This window comes from Typopeltis vanoorti, chromosome 15 (assembly GCF_054136105.1).
Source record: "Typopeltis vanoorti isolate ZY-2024b chromosome 15, IOZ_Tvanoo_1.0, whole genome shotgun sequence".
NCBI classification, from domain to species: Eukaryota; Metazoa; Arthropoda; class Arachnida; order Uropygi; family Thelyphonidae; genus Typopeltis; species Typopeltis vanoorti.
Window position 1 is genome coordinate 109,759,369 of NC_143563.1, and position 26,003 is coordinate 109,785,371.

Sequence of the window (26,003 nt, forward strand, 5' to 3'; positions counted from 1 at the left end):
AATATGCTATTAATTTTCCTCCGACTGTCACATAAAAAAACTTCAGTTCCTCCGAGCCTAAATATCTGCCAGCCTGTGTTCTAAATTCCTTCCGAACGCTCCCTTATTTACAGCCGTTACTCAGATACCGAACGCTTTCTTGTCAGCTGTCAATCACACATCAAACTTCTCGGTGAGCATGCGCACTCCACGAAAGTGGCAAGCGAGAAAGTTAGGTATAAATAATGGCTGACACGCTGTCTCCGTTAGCGACAAGAGAATGTCCTCATAAAACACAACTTTTGATAATTTTAAATTACAATAAATTTCTTGTAAGTAATACAAATATCAAAATCCGGTAAGTACATAAATTTTTTCACTTCTTTACATATCACTTTTAACAAAACAATTTCCATAACGGGCACATCGCAAGTGCCGACAATGCTTGTTATGAAAACAAAAATAATAAACATTTTAACATAAACAATTCGTAAAAATATTCAGAATTTTAATTATGATTATTTTTACACTTGAGTACCTCCAGTTCATCCACCTCACTCACATCAGTCTGTCACCTTAGAAACTGAACTATTTTTTCTGCTTCTGTCACTTTCCTACATATTAGCACTGAGTAAAGTTATCTTTCCATAATCATTCTTTCTCTTACTTGCTATGTAGTAAAAAAACTTGTATTTACTTTGGCCTGCTTAGCTAATTTTCTTTCAAAATCTGAATTAGCCTTCCTTACCATACCAGTTACCCTTCTTGTACTTTATACTGCTCATGGCCTTGATCACTTCCTATGCACTAATGACATTCATTCCATGTAGTTTCTTATTCCATGTCATTGCTCCACATTGCCTCCTCAGTTTGTCATAATTGACAGCTTTGTAGTTCTGCATAAACCCTTTTTTGACTGAAATTTCCATCTTGAGCAACTTCCCAGGACAAGACTGCATAGGTCACTTCCCCAATCGGAGATAGTATTGCTACTGTAGTTAGAGATAGATCTTGTGATGCTATTACCAGATCCAACACTCTCAGATGCCTGTGCTATTTCAGGTAATTATCCTTTAGTAACTGTATAAATTCCTTTCCTGTTTTGCCATATATCCTTTCCTCTTTCCAATCTTCCACCATAATTGAAGTCTCCCATGATAATTGCATGGGCTGCACTCGTACTAATCTCCTTATCCATCTTATCCTCATCTTCTTCGGGAACCCCAGGTCTATAACAGCAACCAACAATATATTTTGTCCTGTTGGCCTCAGTTGCACACCACTGTCTCAATTGAATCATTTCCATCAGATACTGCTACAATCTTCTTAACGTCAATTTTTCTTGTATGAAGTTCTTTAGCTATCATTAATAATATTCCTCCTCCTGACCTATTCCCTCTTTTCTGAGAATGCAATATCCATTACATCCTATCCCTGTAACTACATCATTCTCTGACAAAGTCTCACTGGTGCCAATAATTTTTGGCCATGTTGAGCTGACCAGTGGCAGAAATTCCTCTCCTTCATTTCTGATACTTCAGTATCAGAAATGAAGTGTACGTGTATTCATGTACATGTATTTCAGCATTCCTTGGGCCTACAGATACCTTTACATAATGTCATTACCTGCCCAATCAAATTCAAAACCTGGGGAACTATACCCAGCTCTTCACAATCATTCCTGCTATCATACTTATCTATCCCAGAGGTGGTTATTTCTGTATAGTCATTCCTGCACTCTCACTCGTTTGTCCCAGGGATGGCTAGGCACATGCTTGATTGCTTCTCCCCTAATCTAGTTTCCCTGGTCTTGCACTTTCAAAGTCTCACTGAACAATTTTTCCAAGCACCTAACTCCAAAATCATTTAAGTCCATTAGGCATACATAGGTTCTTATGTCCATCAAATTCACTCCACACATCTATAAACTACACACTATTTTTCTCCTGCAGAATCTTTTCATTGACAATCACGACCCTTCTCAATTCTGTCTATCAACTTGAGGCAGCAAACTCAGAATCTTATGTCTTTTCTCATTGAATATTTCTAATCTTTGCCTTATTCACTACAAACTAGAAAATGATTGTCAAATTCAGTTAATCAGTTTAATTATTAGGTGTAGATGTTGATAAAATGAAAATGTTAAACTTTTTCTTTTTATCAACATCTACTCTCAAGATACAGGTGTTTTTTTATGTGCTAATACTGCCAAACTTCTATTAGGCTAAGGCTTATAAGTTTGGCTATTAATAATTATATTTTTTAAGGAAATTACAATGTAGACTAATGTTAACTAAATTAAGTTTAATTAATACTTCCACTATTTCGGCAAAGTCAAAATGCCATCATCTGGAACAAAATATAAGGTACGTTACATGTATGCAGGCACTACACTAAGCAATGAAGATAATGCATGTCAACTGAGAGTAGACCTAAAGTCTAATTAGTGCTCTAAATTAGGCATCCTTGGCTGTTGGGCTGAAGTATGAAAGATGAGAGCTTCGTAAATTCTAGAAGGTAGTGGAATGAGCTGGCATTAAGAAGTTTGGCATCACTACTACACTAAAAATAGTTACTTATATTAGGAGTTGATGTTGATATAAAGAAGAGTTTGACCTTCTTTACAACAAATTAAGTTATGCCCCCACCCGTGCTATAGCAAATCTCGTGGGACTCTGTGATGTCTAGTAGTGAAAGCTTAATCAGTCTCTAATTCAGACAAAACATATCTATATGAATATGTAAGTTTCTGTAGACAGCTTCCAGTACTGAGACCACATGTTTTAAGATAAATAATGAGTTGAATAAAATATAACCCTACAATTGAAGCCTTTGGCTCTTTTTATAATTAATAACCCTACAAGTTTTGTAAGTCATCAGGGGTATTAACAAAAAGTTATACAGAAAAGAGACTAGAAACAATGATACAAATTAGATGTTAGCATTGTTCCAATGCATATACAGTAATTAATTTTTTATTTTGGTTATATAATTGTGAAGTTCTGATAACATGTCATCTGTGTAATTAATTGTTTCTAGTCTCTCTTTTTTTTTTTTTTTTTGCTAATAGCCTGATAATGTAATTCTGATGACCTGCTGTAATTAGTTAATATCACAGGTTTGTGCCTTTCACTAAAGGAAAAATCCTAAGCACCTATATGCATTTTTTTGTTTATCCAAGTGCATGTTGTTTCCTCTAGTTAGGCTGTTTGAAAACAGTGCTGTCTGCAATGGAATCTTAAATGAAGTAATTAAACCTGATGTGATTACTTAAATGCCAATTATCACTCTTTGTTTACTGGAAAGTAACTTCTTCTTGAGTATTCTGCAATTGTGAGCAGGTTCTTCTTTTAGTAGCAGAAACTTTCCTTCCACTCTCTTCTGTTCTGATCCTTCTCTTTCAAGGTTGTGTACCTGTCTCCATTCAGCATGTCATCTAGCATTGTTTTCCTTACTCTTCCTCTGGGTCTTTTTTCGTCTATTTTTTCCTTTGATGGCATCTCTGATGATTCCATTCCCTCTCAGAATATGTCCGATCCAGTTTCCCTTGCTTCTTTTTATCCTCCTTAACAGACTTCTTTCTTCTTCTACTCTTTTAAAGACCTCTTCATTAGTTATTTTATCTGTCCATTTGATTTTTTCCATCCTTCTCCAAATCCACATCTCAAAGCTTTCCAAAATCTTAATTTCTTCTTTCTTCAATGTCCAAGTTTCAGCTGCATAGAGGGCAACACTCCACACATAACTTTTATTAGTTTTTTCTTTAGGTCTCTATCCATTTTACTTCTGAATAAATTCCATTTTCTATTAAGGCATATTTTCCCATCGCTATTCTTGCTTTTATGTCACTTTTACATCTTCCATTACTGCTAATAACACTAACAACCTAGATATTTAAATGTCTTTACTTGATTCAATTTTTCTCCATTTATTCTGATATCCATATTTGCCTCTTTCCTTGCTATTTTCATTACCTTTGTTTTTCTGATGTTAATTTTCATTCCATAATTGATACAGGACTCCAGTAATATGTTCAAACAGATGTTGTAGTCCTGTTTCAGTATTTGATAGTAATGCCTTGTCATCTGCATATCTTATTGCAAATATCTGTCTACCCTCCAATCTTCATTCCTTCTTCCGAATTCTCCATTGCTTCTTTTGACATTGCTTCGGAATACATGTTAAACAAAATTGGTGACAGAGAACAGCCTCGTCTTACTCCTCATCCAATAATACCTGGTTCTGTTGTACTATATATGTCTCACCATGGCAGGAAAGTAACTAGCACCTGGGAATTAACTAAAATGTATTTAATCAAGCCAGCATTTTGGTTACCAAGTCATCTTCACGAGCATAAAGGTAAGACTTTACATGTACATGAAGTTAGAAGAAAGATAAACAACACTTAAATTGAAACCTATGGGTATGGGAAAAAAATCTTGATTGTCGGATGATCTCATAATAAGTCTCCGAAATTTTTGGTAGGTTTGAGGCTGCATGTTTATTTCAAGAAGTTTTTTCCATTAAATACAATGATCCAGTTCAGTAGCATTGGCTGCAAATCCTGAGCAGCTATATGTATTTATCAAAGTGGATGTCGGCATTTCATTGAGTTTGACTGAAGCAGGCCAATTTGAGGTCTGAGCCAGCTTGCTTCTCACTTATTCAACTTCTGACACTAAATCCCGAATCTGCCAGGAGTTATTTTCTAACATCTGGAGAGGTGTATCAGAAATGTGTGATGTTATGCAGTAGTGGCAGCCTACTTTCTTATAGATTTGTTTCCTTTATACTTCTTCTGTAGGTATTTTCCTGGCAGTTGCTCCACCAAACTGGTAACCATCATTATTTCACTTTCCTCTTAGCAGGTAGAAATGCAATTGCTGGTTAGCATAATCCATATGCCTGTCAGCTTTAAACTTGGAGAACTAACTGTTCATTTCCTCTCACAACTCTGTTCTTTGGAACAGCTTCATGGTGTTTTCATCCATGAAGCTCATTAAACCATTAAATTCTCTCAAACTGTTTGGCTTCAAAATTATAGTACTGTTGTTATAGGTTTTTAAACCTCATGTGGGAATGATTATGCCAGAGATATCATTTGTCTACTTGGTAGCAGCCTGCACTATTTTCCATTATTTTTTCATGTACATTTCGAATATTATTATCGATGTGAATTCCATGATCTAGGCTTAGCATCACATTTTCATCTTAATATTTCAGATCAGCACAGTTTACACGTCACAGAGAAAAACTACTTCTTCCTTGAGTCGGTATTTGATCACAAAGCAAAAATAAAGATACATGGCAGTTTTTTGTAAGATACTTTTAGGAGATTGCAAAACATCAGCACAATAGATTCTGTAGTGCTATATGGTTGATGACAAACTTTTGAGGCTGATGTAGAGCTGGAAATCTTTCTATAATAAACTCACTCATCATTCACATTGCAGAAGCCTTGGCAAATATGCTATAGGAACAATGATATTGTAATAGAGATTCATTACAATATCAAAAACTGTTTTCCTTTGCTTTGGTTCCAATAAGTTTGCTGTGAAATTGTCATATATGCTATATATGAAATTCTTTATATGACATGTAATTCATAATTGTCCTATACATGAAATTTAAGGGGGAGGAAATAATATTTTCGAACATTTATAAAGATGTTTTTCTTAAAAAAAAAAAAAAAAAATGTTTTCTGAAATATTTTCTTTAAGGTTGTATCTTGGAAGGTCCTGAACCAACTAATTTGAAAGTGATTGTAGAACAAGCTATGCCAATGTTAATTGAGTTGACAGATGATGAAAGTGTTGTAGTTCGTGATACCGTAGCATGGACAATTGGTAGGGTGTGTGAACTTATTCCAGAAGCTATAATTAATGAAAACTACCTCAAACCACTCTTAGAAGCCTTGGTCAAAGGGTTAGGTGCAGAACCAAGAGTAGCAGCAAATGTTTGCTGGGTAAGTTTTTGAAATCTACTAATGATTTGATTTGAATAAAATTTACCTGCTATTTTTCTCCAATGTATCACATTATTAATAATATGCCTGAGCTAGGATGCATTTTGCCTATTTTGTTTATCAGACAAGATCTGTTTTATTAAATTTTTTTCTATATTTTCCAAAAAGCAATTCTTAGAATGGATGTGAATCACTATAGATTTTTATGTTGAACCCATACACAAGAGGTTGGTTGATCAACCTATAGTACATCAGTACTGTATATGGGTAGTGGGTTGGGAAAGGAGGAACTTGTTTACATTTGATTTAAAAGACTGTATATTGTATTCCTTGGGAAAAACACATCGGGGGGGGGGACTGTTCTGCAATACAGCAGTAGCAGGGATGAAGGAGGAAGAAAAGAAACTTGTTCTGTGGGTTTCAAGGTGCACTGTGAAGAGATTTTGAGCAGCAGCTGCACGTGTTCCAATGAGAGCTTAGCACTAAGTGGGAGAATTATTGATGCTATTTCAGATGAACATTTTCCATGGAAATATTTATGGAATATACATATTGCAGAAACCAAACGTCTGTGCGAAAGTGGGAGGAGTGAGTTGGTAAGAGATGGGTCATTAATAAGTGTCTAATTGCTCTCCTCTGTATTGAGTCAAGCATTTTGAGTGAGCTTTTAGGGGCCCCACCCCTAAATGTGAGAGCAGTATTCATTAGCTGGGCGGATTTGTGATCATTAAAAATGATTTTGATCTAACTATTCTTGAGTCAAATCTCAAAAGAATCATTATTTTCTAGCCAAAAAATCTATTGTTCCTTTCCCCCCTATTCCTTGAGTTTTATATAATAGTCAGCATACAGCTACATATATCATGTTATCTGATGTTATTCCGTGAAAACTTGCTGATTGAATAATACAGTAATCTGTGTCTGGATTTCTAATAACAACCAGGGCCTCAGTTTAGTTTATTTTTCATTGACTGGTTTAGTGTGTCACTTGACTCTTGAAATAAGTTTCTACATTCAAGTAACAAGACAGCAAATTAATTGCACAACACTACTAGAGAATGGAGAGATTGCTACAGTTCTAAAGCTTTTTTTTTTTAGATGGTGTCTTGGTGGTACTCCTCCCTCCCCAACCAGTACACTGTTGTGGTGTCACTGTTCATTGATTTGTCCATTGATTTCTTGCCTACTTTTATGGCCCCTTAGCAGGGGACCAACTGCAGCTGCTAGAAGGCAATGTAGTTGGGTCCAGATGCCCCTTCCACAGAGAGTTGGAAGGACAAACATAAACATCCCTGCCCTTGGTGGAATTCGAACCCACAGCCTCTTGGTTGGAGAGTGGATACGCCAACCAGGCCGACAGTTCTCAAGCATAAAAATTGTTTTTATTTACTTTTTTGAATTCCATCTAGGAGATGTAAAGAATGCTTAAGGAATTTTAAACTAAAGATTGAGTTGGCTGGTACCACATGTGACAAGATTTTTCTTTTATGGAACTTCTCTGTTTCCTCTGCAAAACAACTATAATAATACACAGGCCTTGCCTTGACAATTCCAAATACTTCATTAATCACCCTTCACCACTGTCTGATCCAGTTCATTTTAACACAACAGAAATGGTTAACAATTTTAGATGACAGAACTACATTCTTATTGATAGAAAGGAACTCTGCTTGGCCCAAGTAATCTTTAAACAACAGGGTAGGAAAACTTATTAAGATGGTTACTTATTTTGAAAGTTTGCTAACAAGCAGACTTTCAAAATAATGCCTATACCTTTTATTTCCCAAAGGGAGTAAGTAGGTAAGACCGTTTAGCCATAACTAATTTGAAGACTGGTGGGCAGCCATTCTCTACCTATAGTCACCATTATACACAGGTCTCTGGATGCCTATTAAAATCATTGATAGCTTTGGAGCAGCAATTAATGATTTTAATAGGCATCCAGAGAGGCATATGGCAGACAATTAACCATAGCACTTGGTTTTATTGGATGTAATAGTCTGAGTTCTACAGTTAATTTTCTTGAGGTGTGGGAACAAAAAGAAACCCTACTTGCTTGTGCCAGAGATTAACTGGAGAACCTGTTAAAGAAAGATGTAGAAAAAGTTCTTCTAGTTGAACTTATAACCATCTTTCTTCATGTGGGCTACTGCTTTGGATGCAGATGCCATTTCCACAAAGCTGTATAGGTCTTTTGAAATGAAGACATGAAAAAAAAAAAAAAAAATCATTCTTATTGTATTGAGTTGGCAAATAAGTTCATTCGGTTTATGTCTTACAAGTTTACTGTGTTATTTGTGAGAATCTTAAGCCTCTTTCAATATTACAAATTCATCCCAATAACATAGCAGACAAAATACATTTAGAAACTGCCAACATTTTAAATATAAATCAATAAGAAAACAATAACAAGAAACTTAATGAAACATGAATTAACAGCAGTGAAATCACTAAAATCAAATCCAAACATCATAACCAGAGCCGATAAAGGAAGTGCCACCGTGAAACCAAACCACTTATTTAGAAAAAAACTACTAGTCATGGACAATACTACATACCAGCTTGTTAACTACGGCCCAACTAACAGAATAAAAAAAGAAAACAGAGAATTTATTTAAATGAATTACTACATGGCCGGAAGGGTCAAAAAACTATTTCTGCACTATGCTCATTTCCCGAGAATTTACAGTCTACCAAAAATGCACAAACAAAACACACCACTCCGGCCAATAGTTGAAGGTATAGATAGCCCGAATTATCACTTAGCCAAGAAATTAGCGGCAACACTCAAGAAGTTGGCAGGTCATTTCCACCTCCTATATCAGAAACACAGAACACTTCATAAACATAATCAAAGACATTACATTAGAAAAAGATGATTTATTAGTCAGTTTTGATGTGTCTGCCCTCTTTACGAATGTCCCAATCAATGACACAATCCTTCTTTTACAGAACAAATTCCATCCAGATATCACGGCGCTCTTTGGGCACGTATTATGTTCCTGTTATTTTCTATGACAAAATGCTGTCTACCCACAAAAATAAGGCACAGCCATGGGCTTGCCATTATCCCCCCCCCCCCTGCTAACTTTTATATGGAACATTTTGAGCAACATGCTCTAGATTCCTCTACTTTAAAATCCAAAGTCTGATTTAGATACGTTGAAGATGTTTTCACGATCTAGTCCCATGGCCGCTAGACACTTTCCTTAGCCACATTAACGAACAACACAAACGCATACAGTTCACAATTGAGATTGAAAAACAGAACACACTTCCATTTCTAGATACACTTGTCACACGTCTTCCTTCTGGCAGTCTATCCTTCACTGTTTACCGGAAACCAGCACATACCGGCCAATATATACATATAAACTCCTACCACCACCCAACACAAAAACTAGGTGTCATTAATACTCTAAAAAACAGGGCTTTGAAGATCTGCTCCAATGAACATGCGCTGAAAGACGAATTTAAAGTTATCAGCAATACTTTTCTAAAAAATGACTACAGCCAAAACACTATTAACAAAATTCTCTACAAAACCTCAATAAAAAACAAAGATAAACCAGACTACAATAAAACTATAACCATTCCTTACATTAAAGGGACATCAGATAAAGTAAACAGAATACTACAAAAATACAACCTCAAAGCACCTTTAAACCTCCTGCAAAATTAAAAATCTTACTCAACTCATCCAAAGACCCACTCCTTCTGCTCTCCCACCCTGGAGTATACCCTATTTATTACACCTGTAATATACCACATATAGGAGAAAAGGATGCACAATTCCTATCAGACAAAAGGAACATAAACGGCACATTAAATATATTAACTATGGTGAAGCTGGCCTTTCTGATCATGCCCTGAACACTCTACATAGAATTGACTGGAAAAGCACCAGCTGTTTACATCACACCAAAACATGGTATGAATGCAAATTTAAGGAAGCCTGTGAGATTCTTATCAATCATCCCAATCTGAACAGTAATGATGGTCTAAAAATCCCAAGCATATGGAAGGCACATATTCTACCCATGGAACATCTTTCTCCAAGAGTTATCTATAAACAGGACTGTAGATAATCCAGAATCTTAAATCAAAAATAACAATTGTAATGTTAAAATAGGACATCATTGTTACTGAAAGAAGACTATCTATATAAAAAAGAATGTTTTTCTCATGTTATGTTAAATAGAATTTAGCTTTGATGTAGTTTCTAAGTAATTAAGTTGTAACATTTTTTTTTTCACTAGAGGTCATTCCAGTTGAATAACATGTGATTAAATCATTGTTTCTTTAGCGTATTGTGTGTAATGTAACTCAGCTTGTCCTTATATATTTGTATGTACTCCAGATGATGATCTTAATACAAAGATCGAAATGTCAGGAAATTAAAACAGTTATTTATAACACGGTTGTAAAGTCCATAATTTCTAAAATGAATGCTGATCACTGTGCAACACTAAAAGAAAGGATGACTTTTGTTTAGCTAGTTTTACACAGTAGCTTTTTTTGCATTTGTCTCTGTATTCTGTAAGAGTACAATCTGGCTTATTTCCCAGGATCTTTTGATATGCTTTCTGATTTTTCCATCTTTGCATACAACTACATGTTCTTCTTTTCAATATGAAATTCAATTTTATCCTGCTCGAGTATATAATTTCTTGGTATTTTTATAATAGAAGCAAGGTAAAAAACTTTCAACATCTTTCTCTCATCCTGTAATAAATTTAGTTTAATCCTTTATCCAAGTGTGAGAACAAAGTTTGCGCCTGAAAGTATCTTCAGGACTGGGGTACGGTGGTACAACATCTGGAAACTTGTTGCAAAGGTGGAGCAAGGTAACATCACTCCTATCTCAGTATCTCCCATAATGCAAAACACATCTCCTTGCGGATATGTCTAATGTTATGCATTAAGGAAAGGGCCACTACCCAGACTAGTTTCGACCCTGATTGAGTTCTCTTCAGTGGGAGCCAAGCCCAAGTGGAGATACCAGGCAGAAGCATTATCATCTCTACCTATAGGAGTTGCCAAACGGTGTGTCACCTTTTTAATAAATTACTCTGGATTTAGAGAAAGATGTTGAAAGTTTATTTTTCACTCGGTTAGGCTATAATAAATTTAGTTTAATCCTTTATCCAAGTGTGAGCAAATAAAGTTTGCATCTGAAAGTATCTTCAGGACTGGGGTAAGGTGGAGCAAGCTAACATCACTCCTATCTCAGTATCTCCCATAATGCAAAACACATCTCCTTGCGGATATGTCTAATGTTATGCATTAAGGGAAGGGCCACTACCCAGACTTGTTTCGACCTTTATTGAGGTCTCTTCAATGGGAGCCAGGCCCAAGTGGAGATACCAGGCAGAAGCATTAGCAAGGTCATCTCTGCCTGTAGGAGTTGCCAAACTGTGTGCCACCTTTTTATTAAATTACTCTGGATTTAGAGAAAGATGTTGTAAGTTTATTTTTAAACTAAATTTATTATAGTCTAACCAAGTGAAAATTAAACTTTCAACATCTTTCTCTAAATCCAGAGTAATTTAATAAAAAGGTGGCACACAGTTTGGCAACTCCTACAGGCAGAGATGACCTTGCTAATGCTTCTGCCTGGTATCTCCACTTGGGCCTGGCTCCCACTGAAGAGACCTCAATAAAGGTCGAAACAAGTCTGGGTAGTGGCCCTTCCCTTAATGCATAACATTATACATATCTGCAAGGAGATGTGTTTTGCATTATGGGAGATACTGAGATAGGAGTGATGTTAGCTTGCTCCACCTTTCCAACGAGTTGCCCGGTGTTGTACCACCTTACCCCAGTCCTGAAGATACTTTCAGGCGCAAACTTTGTTTGCTCACACTTGGATAAAGGATTAAACTAAATTTATTATAGTCTAACCTAGTGAAAAATAAACTTTCGACATCTTTCTCTAAATCCAGAGTAATTTATTAAAAAGGTGGCACTCCGTTTGGCTACTCCTATAGGTAGAGATGACCTTGACATTTCTTCAACCTTGACTGATCTCTCCTGGATCTTGCTCCCACTGATGAGACCTCAATAAAGGTCAAAACCAATCTGTGCGGTGATCCTTCCCATCATGCATAGCATTTTACACATTCATAAAAGGTGTTTTGCATTATGGGGTACATATTAAGGCAAATGATATGAAGTCATTACCATCTTATAAATAGCTCAGATGTTAATATATTTCACCACAAAACATTGTTTTGGTTTCTTGGGTAAAAGATTAAAACCAAGTACAGTGGGGTCTCTTTTTATGTAGTAGATAAGTTCCACAGAAAATCGCACAAAAAAGGCCTAAACTTACGTTGAAAAATTAGGGATACGTTCCATAATTTTCTAAAACTGCATAAAACTGAAGCAATGAATTAAAATAAACTTAAAATCGCAGAAAAAAAAGTTTATAAAAATTCAGGAAAATAAGAATGCCTAAGTTTGTTTTCAAGCTTTATTCATTTAATTTTATTGAAAAATAACTTTTTTTTTTTTTGTGTGTGTGTTCAGAATTATCATCACTATTAGACAATATTCGGCAACGTTTGCGAACTGGTGCATTAGATCTGTATGGTAAAGGTAATGGTTCTTCACGAAGAGAATTAGCTTCACCCTTTTTCTGTGCTGAGTTTTTTCTTCTGACAATGTAATCAATGATTAAACTTTATGACGATGATTTCACAAACTTTTTATACAGCTCGCGATATCCAAACATACAGTTCTTCAGCTTACGTTGGAATTTAAAGGCTCGTTCAGAATTTGTGTTATTAACAAGAAAATGATTTTCCATTTTATTGCACAGTTCAAGACCTCATATTATATTTGCAGTGAGGGGGACAGGTTTTTCTTCTACTTCTATCGTTTTCTGGATCTTCGACGATATCTAAAGTTAATCGATATCCAATAATATCATCGTCACTTAAGGCATTATCCACAAGCAATTTGTCTACATCATTCTGGCTAAATGTATCAAAACCTTCTCCACCAATTTCATGTGCCAAAGTAATGATTTCAGCTGATAATGTAGATGTTTGCATGGGTGCACTGTTTGCAACCATGTATGTCATCCAGGCCAAGCTGCTTTCCAGCAGGCATTTAAAGTTTGTGGCCTTATTTCAGCGATAGCAGATGCAACATGATTAAAGCAGTTCAAAATAGAAAATTTTTTCCAAACGTCAGTTTCTGTGATTCATTTTCTAGTTTATCCAAGATAAATTGAAAAGTGTGCTTAACATAATATTTTTTTAAAAGTAGCAATTATGCCTTGATCTAATGGCTGAATAATGCTTGTTGTATTGGGTGGAAAAACACTACCTGCACATTTGGATGTTCTAAATGCAGATGACTTGGTGCATTGTCAACAATTAATAAAACTTTAAAATTTAGAGTTTTTGCTTCATATATGTTTCCACTTCTGGTACAAAGCCATTATTGCATTCAGTAAATACAGCAGTTGTTACCCAGGCCTTTGTATTAGCCATCCAATGTACCGGCAGCTGTTTTTAGATCTTTGCCTTTTAGAGCACATGGTCTTAGAAATCGATTTACTAGGAAGGGTTTCAACGTTCGATCTCCTGATGCATAGCTACAAAGTAACAACATCACTTGATCTTTGCTTGCTTCAAACCCACTTTCTTTTATCTTAGACTTTGCAATGCAAGTTCGATTAGGCATTTCCTTCCAAAACAATCCTGATTCATCAGCGTTAAACATTTAATCGGGACAATATCTACCATCTTCAGTAATTTTGGCTAACTTCTTGAAAATTTTTGGCCGCTTCTTCATCTGTTGCTGCAACCTCTTCTGTAATCTTCACGTTATGAAGTGCATTCCTTTTTAAAAACCCGGTTAACCATCCTTTGCTAGCGAAAATTCTTTATCAGTCTGGGAAGCAGAAGTAGACAGCTCCATCTGTTCATAAAACCGAAGAGCTTTTTGTTTAATTAAATAACCACTTATAGGAATTCTAATTTGAGTTAATTCTTCAATCCAATTTGCGAGCGCTCGTTCCATTTTTTCTAATAAAGCATCTCTTGAGTATGATGATAATTTGGCACTTTTATGTATGTTTATTTCTATTTTTTAACTTTATATTTTTGATTTGTTTTTAGCAGCTCTTCTGTCTTATCAGTCATAGATATCCTCTATATGCTAGTAATTGATTGGAAATCACCAGATGCATATTCATATTCTTTCTGCTATGAATATTCTTTTGAAGGCTAATGAAAATGTCCTTATATAGTGAAAACATTCTCTCCCCAACAGACATCATACCAGGTGCAAGAAAAAAAATAATTTTATTGCATCACTAAATATAATACAGAGACAAATACAGTCTATGTACTATATTTATTACCAGGTAGTGTAATGAAGTCAACTAAAATCAAAATTATTCTCCATAATGAAACCACCTTCTATCCCACAGACATTCTCTCCCCAAGACTGCATGCAAACAGAACAGTTTTATTGTAGCACCAAGCACCTAACAAATTTTGAGTTGTGGAGAATATGTAACACATGTTTATATTGCAGTCATTGGATGCAAATTTTCAAAAGAGCAAAGAAAGATGTATACGAATATATATAACTAAATCATTTTGCATTGCATTTGAGGTTTTCTATATCATTAAGACAGTGTACAGATACTAATTTTACAAATAAAATTCTACCAAAAAAATTGCAGCTAACATGCTGTATGTGTAGAAAACTATAAAAATGTCCCTCCCCAAGGACGAAGGGACATAATATACAGTAAAGCAAGTTCCTGCATGAAGTGAAACGCTGCCTGGCAAGGAAGGACTGCATTGGTGTTTACAGAGTTAAGCTGTGAATCAGTTAAATTATAATTTTCTCAGGAATTTTAAATAAGGAAAATTCTAAAGTTTAATAAAAAAAATAAAAAAAAATTCCCCAAGTATGTTTGAAGCAGAACGCTGCCTATTATTAAGCCACCATACTTGCATAATTTTGGAATCAAAATGTCAATGCTTCAGTTTTTTTGCTGCCTTGCATTAGATTTAATATTATCACTTCAATTTCAAAATTATGCAGGTATTGTGACATAGTGAATGTCTGCTTATATATGTCTGTAAGCTCTTATACAAGTAACTTAGTTTCATAGAAACCCAGATAATGCTCTGATAAGGCTGGATTGAGACTGTCTGCATAGTCTGAACTGCATATATATTCTCTGCCTGGTTTGCAAGGTGAAGAACCTAAGTTTTGGAGATGGAAAAATCTTGTATCTCCATATTAGACTAGGTAACTTGCCTTGCAATTCTATTCTGTTCATTTAATTTTGAGAATGGGTTTTCATTTCTGATTAAGTTTATTTCATATTTATCTTTGTATCAGGAGCTATTTCATCATTGTATATTGAAAGGATTCTGGATGGTAAAAAGATTTTTTCAAAGAACATTTTATGCTGTGATGATGTGAAAGTTTTTGGTTGATTTATGTCAGCCAAAAACTTTCACATTAAAAATGCTGATTGAAGGATGCTATTTGGGTCATTAAATAATTCATTAGTTTTTATCCATGTGAAGATAACTATTTTTAATTATACATTTTAACACCATTTAAAATAGTTATATGGGTAGGAAGTCTTTTTTTTTGTTATAATATTTTGTGTAAAAAAGCAGTAAAAGCATATCTTTTTTAATTTGTTTAGTAATGTTGACAAGTTATAATTTGAAATGTTTTATTTTTAATGTACAGTTGGCTAAAAATGAATTTTACACTTAAATTCTTAATGCTAAAATTAGGATAATAAACCATTAAATGATCTAAAAATTTCATTTACTATTTGCGTATGTAACTACTTTATAGTGGCTCTCAAAATAGTCAATACTTTTTTTTTTTAAAACTGTAGGCATTTAGCAGTTTAGCAGAAGCAGCATTTGAGGCTGCAGAAACTCCTCAAGAAATGTCTGAACCAGAAACTTATTGCTTATCAGAATATTTTGAAGTGATTGTCCAAAAATTACTACAAACAACAGAACGGTAAGATTAACAAATTTACTTTTCATTCAGAAAGAGGCAAAGTATTTGCTATACTGTAATTAACAGTGTATTCCAGTTTACAGGCCACTGTGAAGCTGGGGTGCACGAATGCTTGAAAAACACTGGTAATCTGAGCTTTATATTTTGTGTTTTTGAAATAACTTATTCTAACTGTAGTTACTGTATGTTTGTACATCCTTTCTTCATATAATCAGTAATGTTTGCTTCTTTTTAACTATTTCCTGGAGTGCACACTTGGAAAAATTACATATAACAAATTACGATCATACGCTATCACACTAAGAAATACATCAGCCACTTCTTTTCCTAAACACAGATTAAGAAACATGCTCTTCTCGCACACTTCCCACACTGTCTGCGTGCATGTTTGCCAGATCAGTCATAAAATGTACCTCAAATATGGGTTAATTGGACAAAAGATAACTGACACTGGGTTCAATAGGTTGTGATAACATAGTTAAAAATGACTAGTTTCACCACATATGCTAGTTGCTTCTGAGTTAGGAAGAACAAGAAAATACAATAAATGGTAAACATGAACCATTATATAACTAAAACTAAACATGTAGGAACCATTACAGAAAAATAAAAGGAAAAACAAACATGGAGCATGTACGTTGCCACGGGTCAGTCATTGTTCAGTAGGTATGCATGATAGTTGGCAGAAAAGTTAGTATCATATGTGGAAAGTTCCAAATATCACAAAACCTTTCATGGTTTCTGTTGAGTGTGCCTTGTGAGTGGATAACCATCGTAGATTCTTTGATGTTGCAGTCACTGAAGTTGTCTTCCATAGAAGACAACTTCAGTTTCTGCAAGGCACGAGAGGCATATGTAAGACACAGAGCTCTTGTCCAATTTAATATTATGGCGAGTGTGGGAGAAGTGGAAAGCTAGGTCCAAGCTGTCTTCTCTGTTGTTATTCATGTCTCCAATATGCTCTTTTTGTCTAATTTCCAAACTTGTAGATGTTTGCCCTATGTAAGCTAGGTCACAAGAATATGGAATATTGTAAAGTCCAGGAAGTTTGTTGAAAGGGTTGTGGTCCTTAGGTGAATGTAACAGATCTTGTATAGTCGCAATGGCTTTAAAGCCAATCTTATGGCATGAGATTTCAGTAGATGGGTAATTTTGAGAGAATGTCTACCAATATAAGAGATGGAAATGAGGCTTTGTAGCAAATGTTGGAGAACAGGGTGTAATTCTTCTTTTAATGTTTCTTCATCTTGAATATGGAATGTATATGTATTGTAAAGATCGTCCCCTTTTTCAGCATATGTATAATACCTAATTTTTGCAATAGATGGTGCAAATATATATATCCACTAACAAAGGCACACTCAGCAGAAACCAGGGAATAATTTTGTGATATTTGGAAGTCTCTTATTAGATCTTTTCACATGTCAAACTAACTTTTCTATCAACTATCATGCATACCTTACTGAACAATGACTAACTCTTGCCAGCTTCAATGCTCCACGTTTTCTGTGTGTAATGGTTCATGTTTACCACTTAATGTATTTTTTTATTTTGGGATAAGTGCTAGAATAAGAGTGGATGAAACTGCTTTAAAAAAAAAAATGGTCTGTGAAATTTTAGAATAATCAAAGAAATTCTACTTAGATCATGAGATTTTTCACTTAACTAGATTGGACAAGACTTAAATTTGAGTTTTATCTTATTAAAAGTAATTAAATAATTGAAGTGGAAATGATATAGTATTAAATATGATTTATACATATTCCTTTTGATGATTCCTTTGCATATTTTGAAAATCTTTCAAGGAATAATTGACATTACTTTTAAAACAAGATGAACAAGATGCTGGAATAATATTCAGACCAAAAAAACGTCTACATTGAGTTGAATTTGATTAATAAACTGGGAAGTTATTTGTCTAGACTGACATTTGAAGGAAAAGTTTTGTCGATTAACACTGATTTTGTTGTAATGCAATACAATCAATAAGAGGATACGATACTCTCATATTTTATCTCTAGAAAGTGCTCAGGTGTAGTAGCCAGCTGACCGATTTTTTTTTTAAAAATTTTTTCTAAATATGATTTTTTTGTATTCATTCTAAAAACACAACCTAAATATGTTTGTTGGTTTCACTTGCTGCCACTTCATAAGAAACCGAGAAAATGTTTTTTCTTGGTTAACTGTTTATTGCTTATGAGGTCATGTGTTGCTGATGTTTTTTTTTTTTAAGTAGTTAACATTTTTGCTTCAACACTGGTAGTTACACAGGATAAAAATTAGTCATAGCATTAATACATTGATACTGGCTGAGTGTTGTGCATGAGGTGGAAACTCTGTACATACCATGTTGGATAAGCACATTCTTAAAAATTAACCAATATATTAATAGCGCATCTCCATGGAGCCCAAGACTCGTTATGCGTGGCTCACCAAACCCACTATTCGAAATATACTTCGAAATATACGAAATGTGCATCTAAAGACTCATCACAAGCGGTCCAAACTCCCTTTATTGAAACAACAGTCATACTTCACCTTAAACTGATTATTTACTGGCAACCATCATAGATAACCCATTGCACTCATTTACTCCCTTCTGTAACAAAAAATAGTATTTCAGTGTTTTGAGTGAAATTTTTGGGAACTGTTCTAATACTATAGAAAATTTCAAAAGCAAATTTATCTTATTTCAAGTCATAAAACAATAATTTTCAAAATTTTGTGCATTACCCAAAATGGGTTGGTTCCTTTGCCTAGTGGTGTGTGTGTGTGTGTGTGTGTGTGTGTGTGTGTGTGTGTGTGTGTGTGTGTGTGTGTGTGTGTGTGTGTGTGTTGAAATTATCAGTGAGTTCACTGAATTGAAATGATTTTATATAGAATGTGAAATGCAAAAACTGAACTAAGGTGTGGAGTCAGTTATCTATTTTACAATCACCAAAATAGATTCAAATGTAAAGCACATGCACGTACACACCACAGTTACTTCTATAAAATAATAAAGTTTATTACATTTTTATAAAATTGTGCATTAAATAGTTGCAGGTTTAGAAATGCAGATTTTGCAGAAAGCTTCATGGTTTCTTATTTCCACCTTTTTAATCCTGATCATTTCCAAAATAGAATTAAAGAATTAGTAAGTGTGTTCTTGGGATAAACAAATAGAAGGATAATCTTGGAAAATTCTCGTGAATAAATTTCACCCATCAATTATTTTGAAATAGGTTCTTAGGACTTTGTACTGTATATATTGCTGCAATAAAATTGCTTATTTTTTTGAGGTGCAGTGTGGCGGGAGAAAATTAGTGTTAATATACTGGTAACATGCAACTGTGATGACATAGGGTGGATGGCAAATTAAGCATCAAAGATAAGTTATTTGATGAAGAGTGCCCTCTGTTAGCGCATCCTTAGACTCAGTTTTGCACTGAGTGGGTTTTGCCTGGGTGGTCATCACTGTCACTTAATAATATTAAGTGACAGTGATGACCACCCAGGCTGACATTTGACTAGTGAAATATATGCCTCACTGGTGAGCCAGCACATTTTTCAAACTATGCTTATAAGGTAAAGGTTGTGTTGTGGTCATTAGTTAATGTTTTGCAGTAATATTAACACAATGGGTGGTAAAGGATCATTCTAAGGGGTGCATTCTGAATGCAAAATAGTGAAAGCAAATTTGGTCATAATGTGTACCTAGTGATGTTAAAGAAATGACAGACAGAAATTTAGTCCTTACATAAATTCTCAACTTTTTCCTTTTCAGAACCAGTTTTGAATTGCTTGCTGGCCTGCTTGCAGCTATTGTTCAACTTTATTAAGTTTTCTGATATTTCACTCTAACAAAATACACTTAGAAGCATGTAAACTATATTTATGTGGAACCACACTATATAAAATCACTTAATGAATTGATAGATATTTTACTTCCAATGTTTGGAAACATCAATATAAGAGTAACAATCAAGTTCAAAATGTAGTGCAGTTAATTCATATATAACAATAGATGAATTGTTATTATTAATGTTATTAATTAATAATAATATTAATATTAATATTATTCATAAATGTTATTCTAAAGAGATTCTGCCCATTCCTTGTCTCAGTAATAATTGACTGTATGGACATCTACTGCAAGATACAGTCCCTGACTTACGTAAGAGTTATGTTTTGCAAACTTTAAGTTTAATTTAACCTGCTCACCTCTTAATCACACCCTATTGCTCAGGTGGTTACAGTATGTTATGCCGTAGTACATTACATGCTTTAAAGGTTATTTCTCTTAGTTCCATTCACGGGATGCATGCACAAATTAGATTTCAATATGTAATTATTAATGCAAAATTGAAAAATTGTTTAATTTAGCCATAACTCTTTTTTTTTTTTTTTTTTTTTAATCTTTTTCAGGATAATTTTCATAAGTTGGGGACTGCCTGTATATATAAAAGAAATAAACACTGTTAAGATAGTTGTTTCTCAAAGTTTGTATAAGTGAATACTATTATTCATATTAATGTTGGATAAAATTGGATTGCTGTTCTCATCTTTCAGCCATTGCACTCTGGCGATTTATTTCCCGTTTTCCCCCCACACTCTTCCACTTCACTGTCTTCAACAACTCATAAATCCTGTGCTATCTCATTCACACTTCCTTCCAAAATTTGGTGTTAAAAGAATCTTGTGGCTAGTATTTACCTTATGGTCAGCCAAATTAGACCCTGCATATTGTAGGAAACATGTAACCTACAGAATCTCTCCTTTCCATGTGAAGCACCTGTGCATTGTGGAGGTGACTGTCTGGGGATGGTATGGCACCTTTTTCATTATTATTATTTTTTTATGCTTTTCTTCCTGTATTCTTTGCTGTACTTAATTTGAACGTTTATTATCTTATCATTCATACTACCATCACTGAGATCTGAAGCTTTGCCACTGTGTTTGCTGTTTGGTGTGGCCTATGGGCATCCAGAAAGGGAGATCCTGGTAGTATGCATTATTTTGGCTTCTGTATTAGCAAGACAGGCAGTCCTGGATGACCTGGCCAGGACTTGCCTGCAAGGGTCAGTGGTGCTGCACTAAGTCTCCTATACTCCGTGTTCTGGGAATGGGGCTCAAGGCTGTGGTGCTGGTATAGTTTCCAGGGTAGCCCTGGTGCTGCACTCTCGGGCACAGTCATTGTTTGCTGGAGAATGAACTTCATGGTGGGTGGGGAGCTCTGGTGCTGAATCAACCTCCCTTTGAGCACAAATAATTTTTCATCCTCATGTTTATTGGGGGGGGGGGGGGGGCTTCCATGCTCCAACTGGTTCAGAAACCATCATCATCATCATCATCATCAAATTCCTGCCATGTACCCTCAAGGGGTGTACAGGATATGACAGTACTACATGAAAAAATTACATCATTACTAACTTCCTATCTACAATTTTCCTCCAAATCAGTCTGCTACTTGTCAAGACTCCAACATTATCAGATCTTATATTTCTATCATCTAAGGCACTTTGTACCGTATCAATCCACCTATATCTTGGTCTTCCTCTGGGTCGTTTTCCTGCCAACCTAGCAGAGAACACTTGTTTTGCTAATCTTTCCTCTCCCATTCTATTTAAGTGACCATACCATCTGAGATTAGCTCTGCTAATGCATTCCTGGATGCTGACAATGTCAAGTTCTTTCCTAATATCCTCATTTTTAATATGATATTGCCATTGATGCCATCTGTTCACGCCTCTAATCTTTCTCAGGACTCTCATATCTGCGGTCTCTAGTCTTTGGTCAAGTGTTTTACTTCTGACCCAGCTCTCAGATCCATAAGTTAAAATTGGTTTGAACACAGTCTTGTATACAGCTAATTTAGTGTTCCGACTAATTTCTCTCTTATTCCATATGAATTTATTCAATTGACTTCCCACGATACCAGCTTTGCTGATTCTGTTGTCTATTTCTATATTTAGTTTACCATCTTCAGTAAAAATTGTGCCTAAGTAGCTGAAATGTTTTACTTGTTCCACAGGTTCTCCATTCACAACACAGTTGACATTTTCAATGATTCTGCCTATTTTCATTGTCTTTGTCTTTTTATTGCTGACCTTCATACCATATCTATTACAACAGCTATTCAATTTAGTCAGAGAATCTTGCAGACTTGTAGCGGATTTATTTAGAAGTATAACATCATCCGCATAAAGCAAAGAGCTGACATTAACATCTCCAATTTTGATATCAGGTTTAATACCACATTCCTTCATAATGTGATCCATATAGATAATGAATAACAGAGGGGATAATGTACATCCTTGTCTCACACCAGATTTAACATTAAACCATCTTCCTGAACTTCCTTCAATTCTAACTGCTGACTTACAACTCAAATAAAGACTAAGTATTGCTTGATATAATGCCCCATTGACACCATATAACTGCAGCGTATTGAATAGCTTCTCTCTTGGCACCTTGTCATATGCCTTTTCCAAATCGACAAAACTTAAATACAGATCTTTGTTATATTTCCATGCTTTCTCGACTATTTGTTGTAAAGTGAAGATCTGATCCTGACAGATTCTGTTTGGCCTGAATCCAGCTTGTTCTTAACCAGGCTTTTCTTCCACAATTCTTCTCAACTGTTTCTCAAGTATACTTGCATAGATCTTGCCAGGAACACTCAGTAAGGAAATACCTCTGTAATTCTCACATTCAGTTTTATTTCCCTTTTTATATACGGGTACTATGAGAGCTCTACTCCAATCATGAATTCGTCCCTCTGACCAGGCTTTCTGAACTAGGCAGTGCAACCACTGTAAGACGCTTATACCACCATACTTCAGCATTTCTGGTCGAATATCATCTACTCCTGCTGCCTTTCCACATTTCAAGCCTTTGATGGCTTTTTCTACTTCAAGTATGGATATGTATTCCTGACTGCATGCCTGGTCAGTGTTTTTTACCACTGTGCTCTCATCACTGCTTGTTTCATTTAGCAGTTTTTCAAAGTAATTACTCCATACTTCAAGGATATCTTTTTCTCCTGTTTTCATTTCACCTTTATCATCTCTAATTCCTTTTACAGCACACTTTCCTCCATTCCTAAGCTTCTTCAACAACCTCCAGAATGTTTTGCCACCTTCTTGATATTTATTTTCTATATTCTTGCCAAAGTCCTCCCATGACTTTTGTTTAGCCAGTTTTACACACTGTTTAGCTTTCTTACATTTGTCTCTGTATTCTGTAAGAGTAAAAGCTGACTTATTTGCCAGGAACTTTTGATATGCTTTCTTCTTTTCCTTCACTGCCTCTTTAACTTCCTGTGTCCATCAGGGAGTTCTGATTTTTTTTATCCTTGCACACAACCTCACCACATGCCTCTCTGGCAGAATCAAGCAATGTTTCCTTCAGAGTTTGCCACTGAATCTCCAAGGTTTGATTCCTGTTCTCAAACTCTTTCATTTTCTTTTCAATAATATTTCTGTATTTTAGACTACAGTTCACATCTGAGAGCTGCTCAACTTTTATTCGCTTTAAAACTTTCTTACATGTTATTCTTTTCAATATGAAATTCAATTTTATCCTGCTCAAGACTAAATAGTGATCACTTCCAATTTCAAATCCTCTGTACACTCTGGTGTCCTGCACCAGGGAGAAAACATCACTATCAACAATAACATAGTCAATGAGACTTTTCTTATTCCTAGCCTCTTCTCTCCATGTGAATTTGTGCACATTTTTATGTTGGAACATGGTGTTAGTAATAACCAGTCCATGTCCTGAGCAGAAATCCAACAGATATTTGCCATTATTATTAGCTTTGCTCTTTTCTCCAAATTTTCCCAAAATATTTTTGTATGTCTCACAATCATTTCCTACTCTACTATTTAGGTCCCCAACAAGGACCAACTTTTCCTTTTTCATTGTGTCAGTTGCTTTTTCTAAAGCCTCAAAAAATTCCTCTACTTCTACCTTAGTAGAACCTTCTGTGGGACCATAGGCACAAATAAGTCTCATTGTCCAGTTCCCCATTCTCAAATTTCCCACATTACTCTACTTGAGACTGACTGCCATTCAAGAAGATTAGCCTCGTATTTTGTGTTGAATACTATGGCTACTCCTTCTTTTCCTTGATTGTCATTGCCTGAATATAACATTTTGTATTTATTGCTCAGAAAGACCTCACCAGTTTTGGTCTTTTTTGTTTCAGTCACCCCTATTATGTCGATCTGGTACTTATCTAATTCCTCAGCTAGCTCCATTTCTTTGCCATTCAGGCTTCTTACGTTGATAGTACCGATCTTTAACTCTGGTGATGTTGAGTTGGGGTTTGTTTTCAGATTTGTTCCAGTAGCTGACTTTTCGCTGTTCGCCCTGGTTCCCTGGCGAAAACAACGGGGGCCTTGTTTAACCGGGCGACGCCCCAGCCGGCATGAAATTTTGTCATGTTGTACCATCATTTTTTATTTTGATTTAACCAATAAGAATACAATTTGGTCGGCTAAATCCCAAATTGCCAGCCCATCCTCGTTCGTTCAGTATCAAAGTAGATACCCAACAGGGTGCACCACGAGAAGGTGAGGATTGGACATTAGGTCAGAAGCCCTGGTCGGTTCTCTGCATTCCTTTAAAGGCTATGTGGAGGTCTCCTCTCAGTTATACAGCTTTGACCCTTAAGCACCCCGGTTCAGAAACCATAGAATCATCAATAGAAAACCAAAGTAAGAAACAAAAAACATCAGAATCTACAACAAACACACATCACTGTTCTTAATCTTACACTCAATGGGTGAACTTCCAATTGGAAAAAGTCACCCTTCATCCAGAAGGTGGCAGGATCTCCAAATTCTGTAAAGAACTAAAAGATTATGCAATGTAGGATCCTACTTCTTAATTTATACTTTGGATCCGACATGTTAGTCACTATGATGTTCTTAAACAAAATTATAAGTTGCTAGTTGATTTCTAATTCAATATAGAGAAAATTTATATTTATAGACTGCACCACTCTATATCTGAATTAGTTCAAGAATTGAAGAAAAATCAACTCATAACTCTCCTCTTTTATATGATGTTATTATATATACTGGCCGAGTATATTTAACTTACTTAATTTTCCCGATTTGGTTCGAATATTTTATGAATGGTGCAGTAAAAGAGATTCAGGCAAAATACAACTTTTCATTAACAAAAAACAAACATTTAATTTTAAAATCATAAATTTTACACTTAACTTCAAATCAGTAATTAAGATATCACAATCACTTCAGCTTCTCCGATAAGTACAATCAAACTCTGACAAGATAAATCTGTTATCTCTATATCACAGTCTTTTCATAGTTCCTTAAGTTCCAAATACAATAAAAATTGCAGTAATACCTCTTCATAAACAGACACTTTTAATTTTACGCTTCTTTTAATTCTCCGCGATAGTTGTTAACATCAGGGAATTCTAAGATGAAACTCACACACTTCTCTGAACAGAAATATTAAAGTTAGAATAATCTTACCGTTAATCTTCTTCCTTCATCAACATACACACAAACACTTTTTATAACTGTAAACACTTTTAACAATAAACAGCACTCATTAAAATAAATCTTCTAGCATTAACTGAATTAATTTACGGGCACAATACATATAATCAGATGTTCTTGTATGAAGCACTACTGATTACTCTTGAATTAGGGCAATACACAATAATTCTTTAACTTGGGGTTTTATATGTACAGATGTTCATTCCCCCGGCATTCAAATAATTCTTTAGGCACTATAATTCTAAACACCGCTATCATTAAACACAACCCTGTTGCCTCTATTTATTCTCTAATTACTTCTTACTATGCTTCACATTTCAGTGTGTCCTTGAAAGGTCGGCCCTGAAAATAAATCTCAACTAAAATATCGCTAGTCATTCAGTAGTCACTCAGCTATCTTCCATTGCTTTATTTGTTATTCAGAAACTTATTAGCTAACTGCTTCTCAACTTGTAGACTTTATTTAGTTGCTTGAGTGACTTGCCGACTCACTATTATCGCACTGTGATTGCCGAATG

General features: G+C 35.1%; 1 protein-coding gene across 2 annotated transcripts in view; it reads left to right on the top strand.

The window, feature by feature from the left end:
• Fs(2)Ket (Importin subunit beta Fs(2)Ket) overlaps positions 1-26,003 on the top strand; it is a 302,779-nt gene that overhangs the window by 138,146 nt on the left and 138,630 nt on the right. For both annotated transcript variants that reach the window (XM_090405664.1, XM_090405665.1), the window contains exons 10-11: positions 5,700-5,944; positions 15,837-15,967. In XM_090405664.1, the coding sequence (XP_090261790.1) occupies positions 5,700-5,944; positions 15,837-15,967 (376 nt within the window). The remainder of the gene's footprint in view (positions 1-5,699; positions 5,945-15,836; positions 15,968-26,003) is intronic.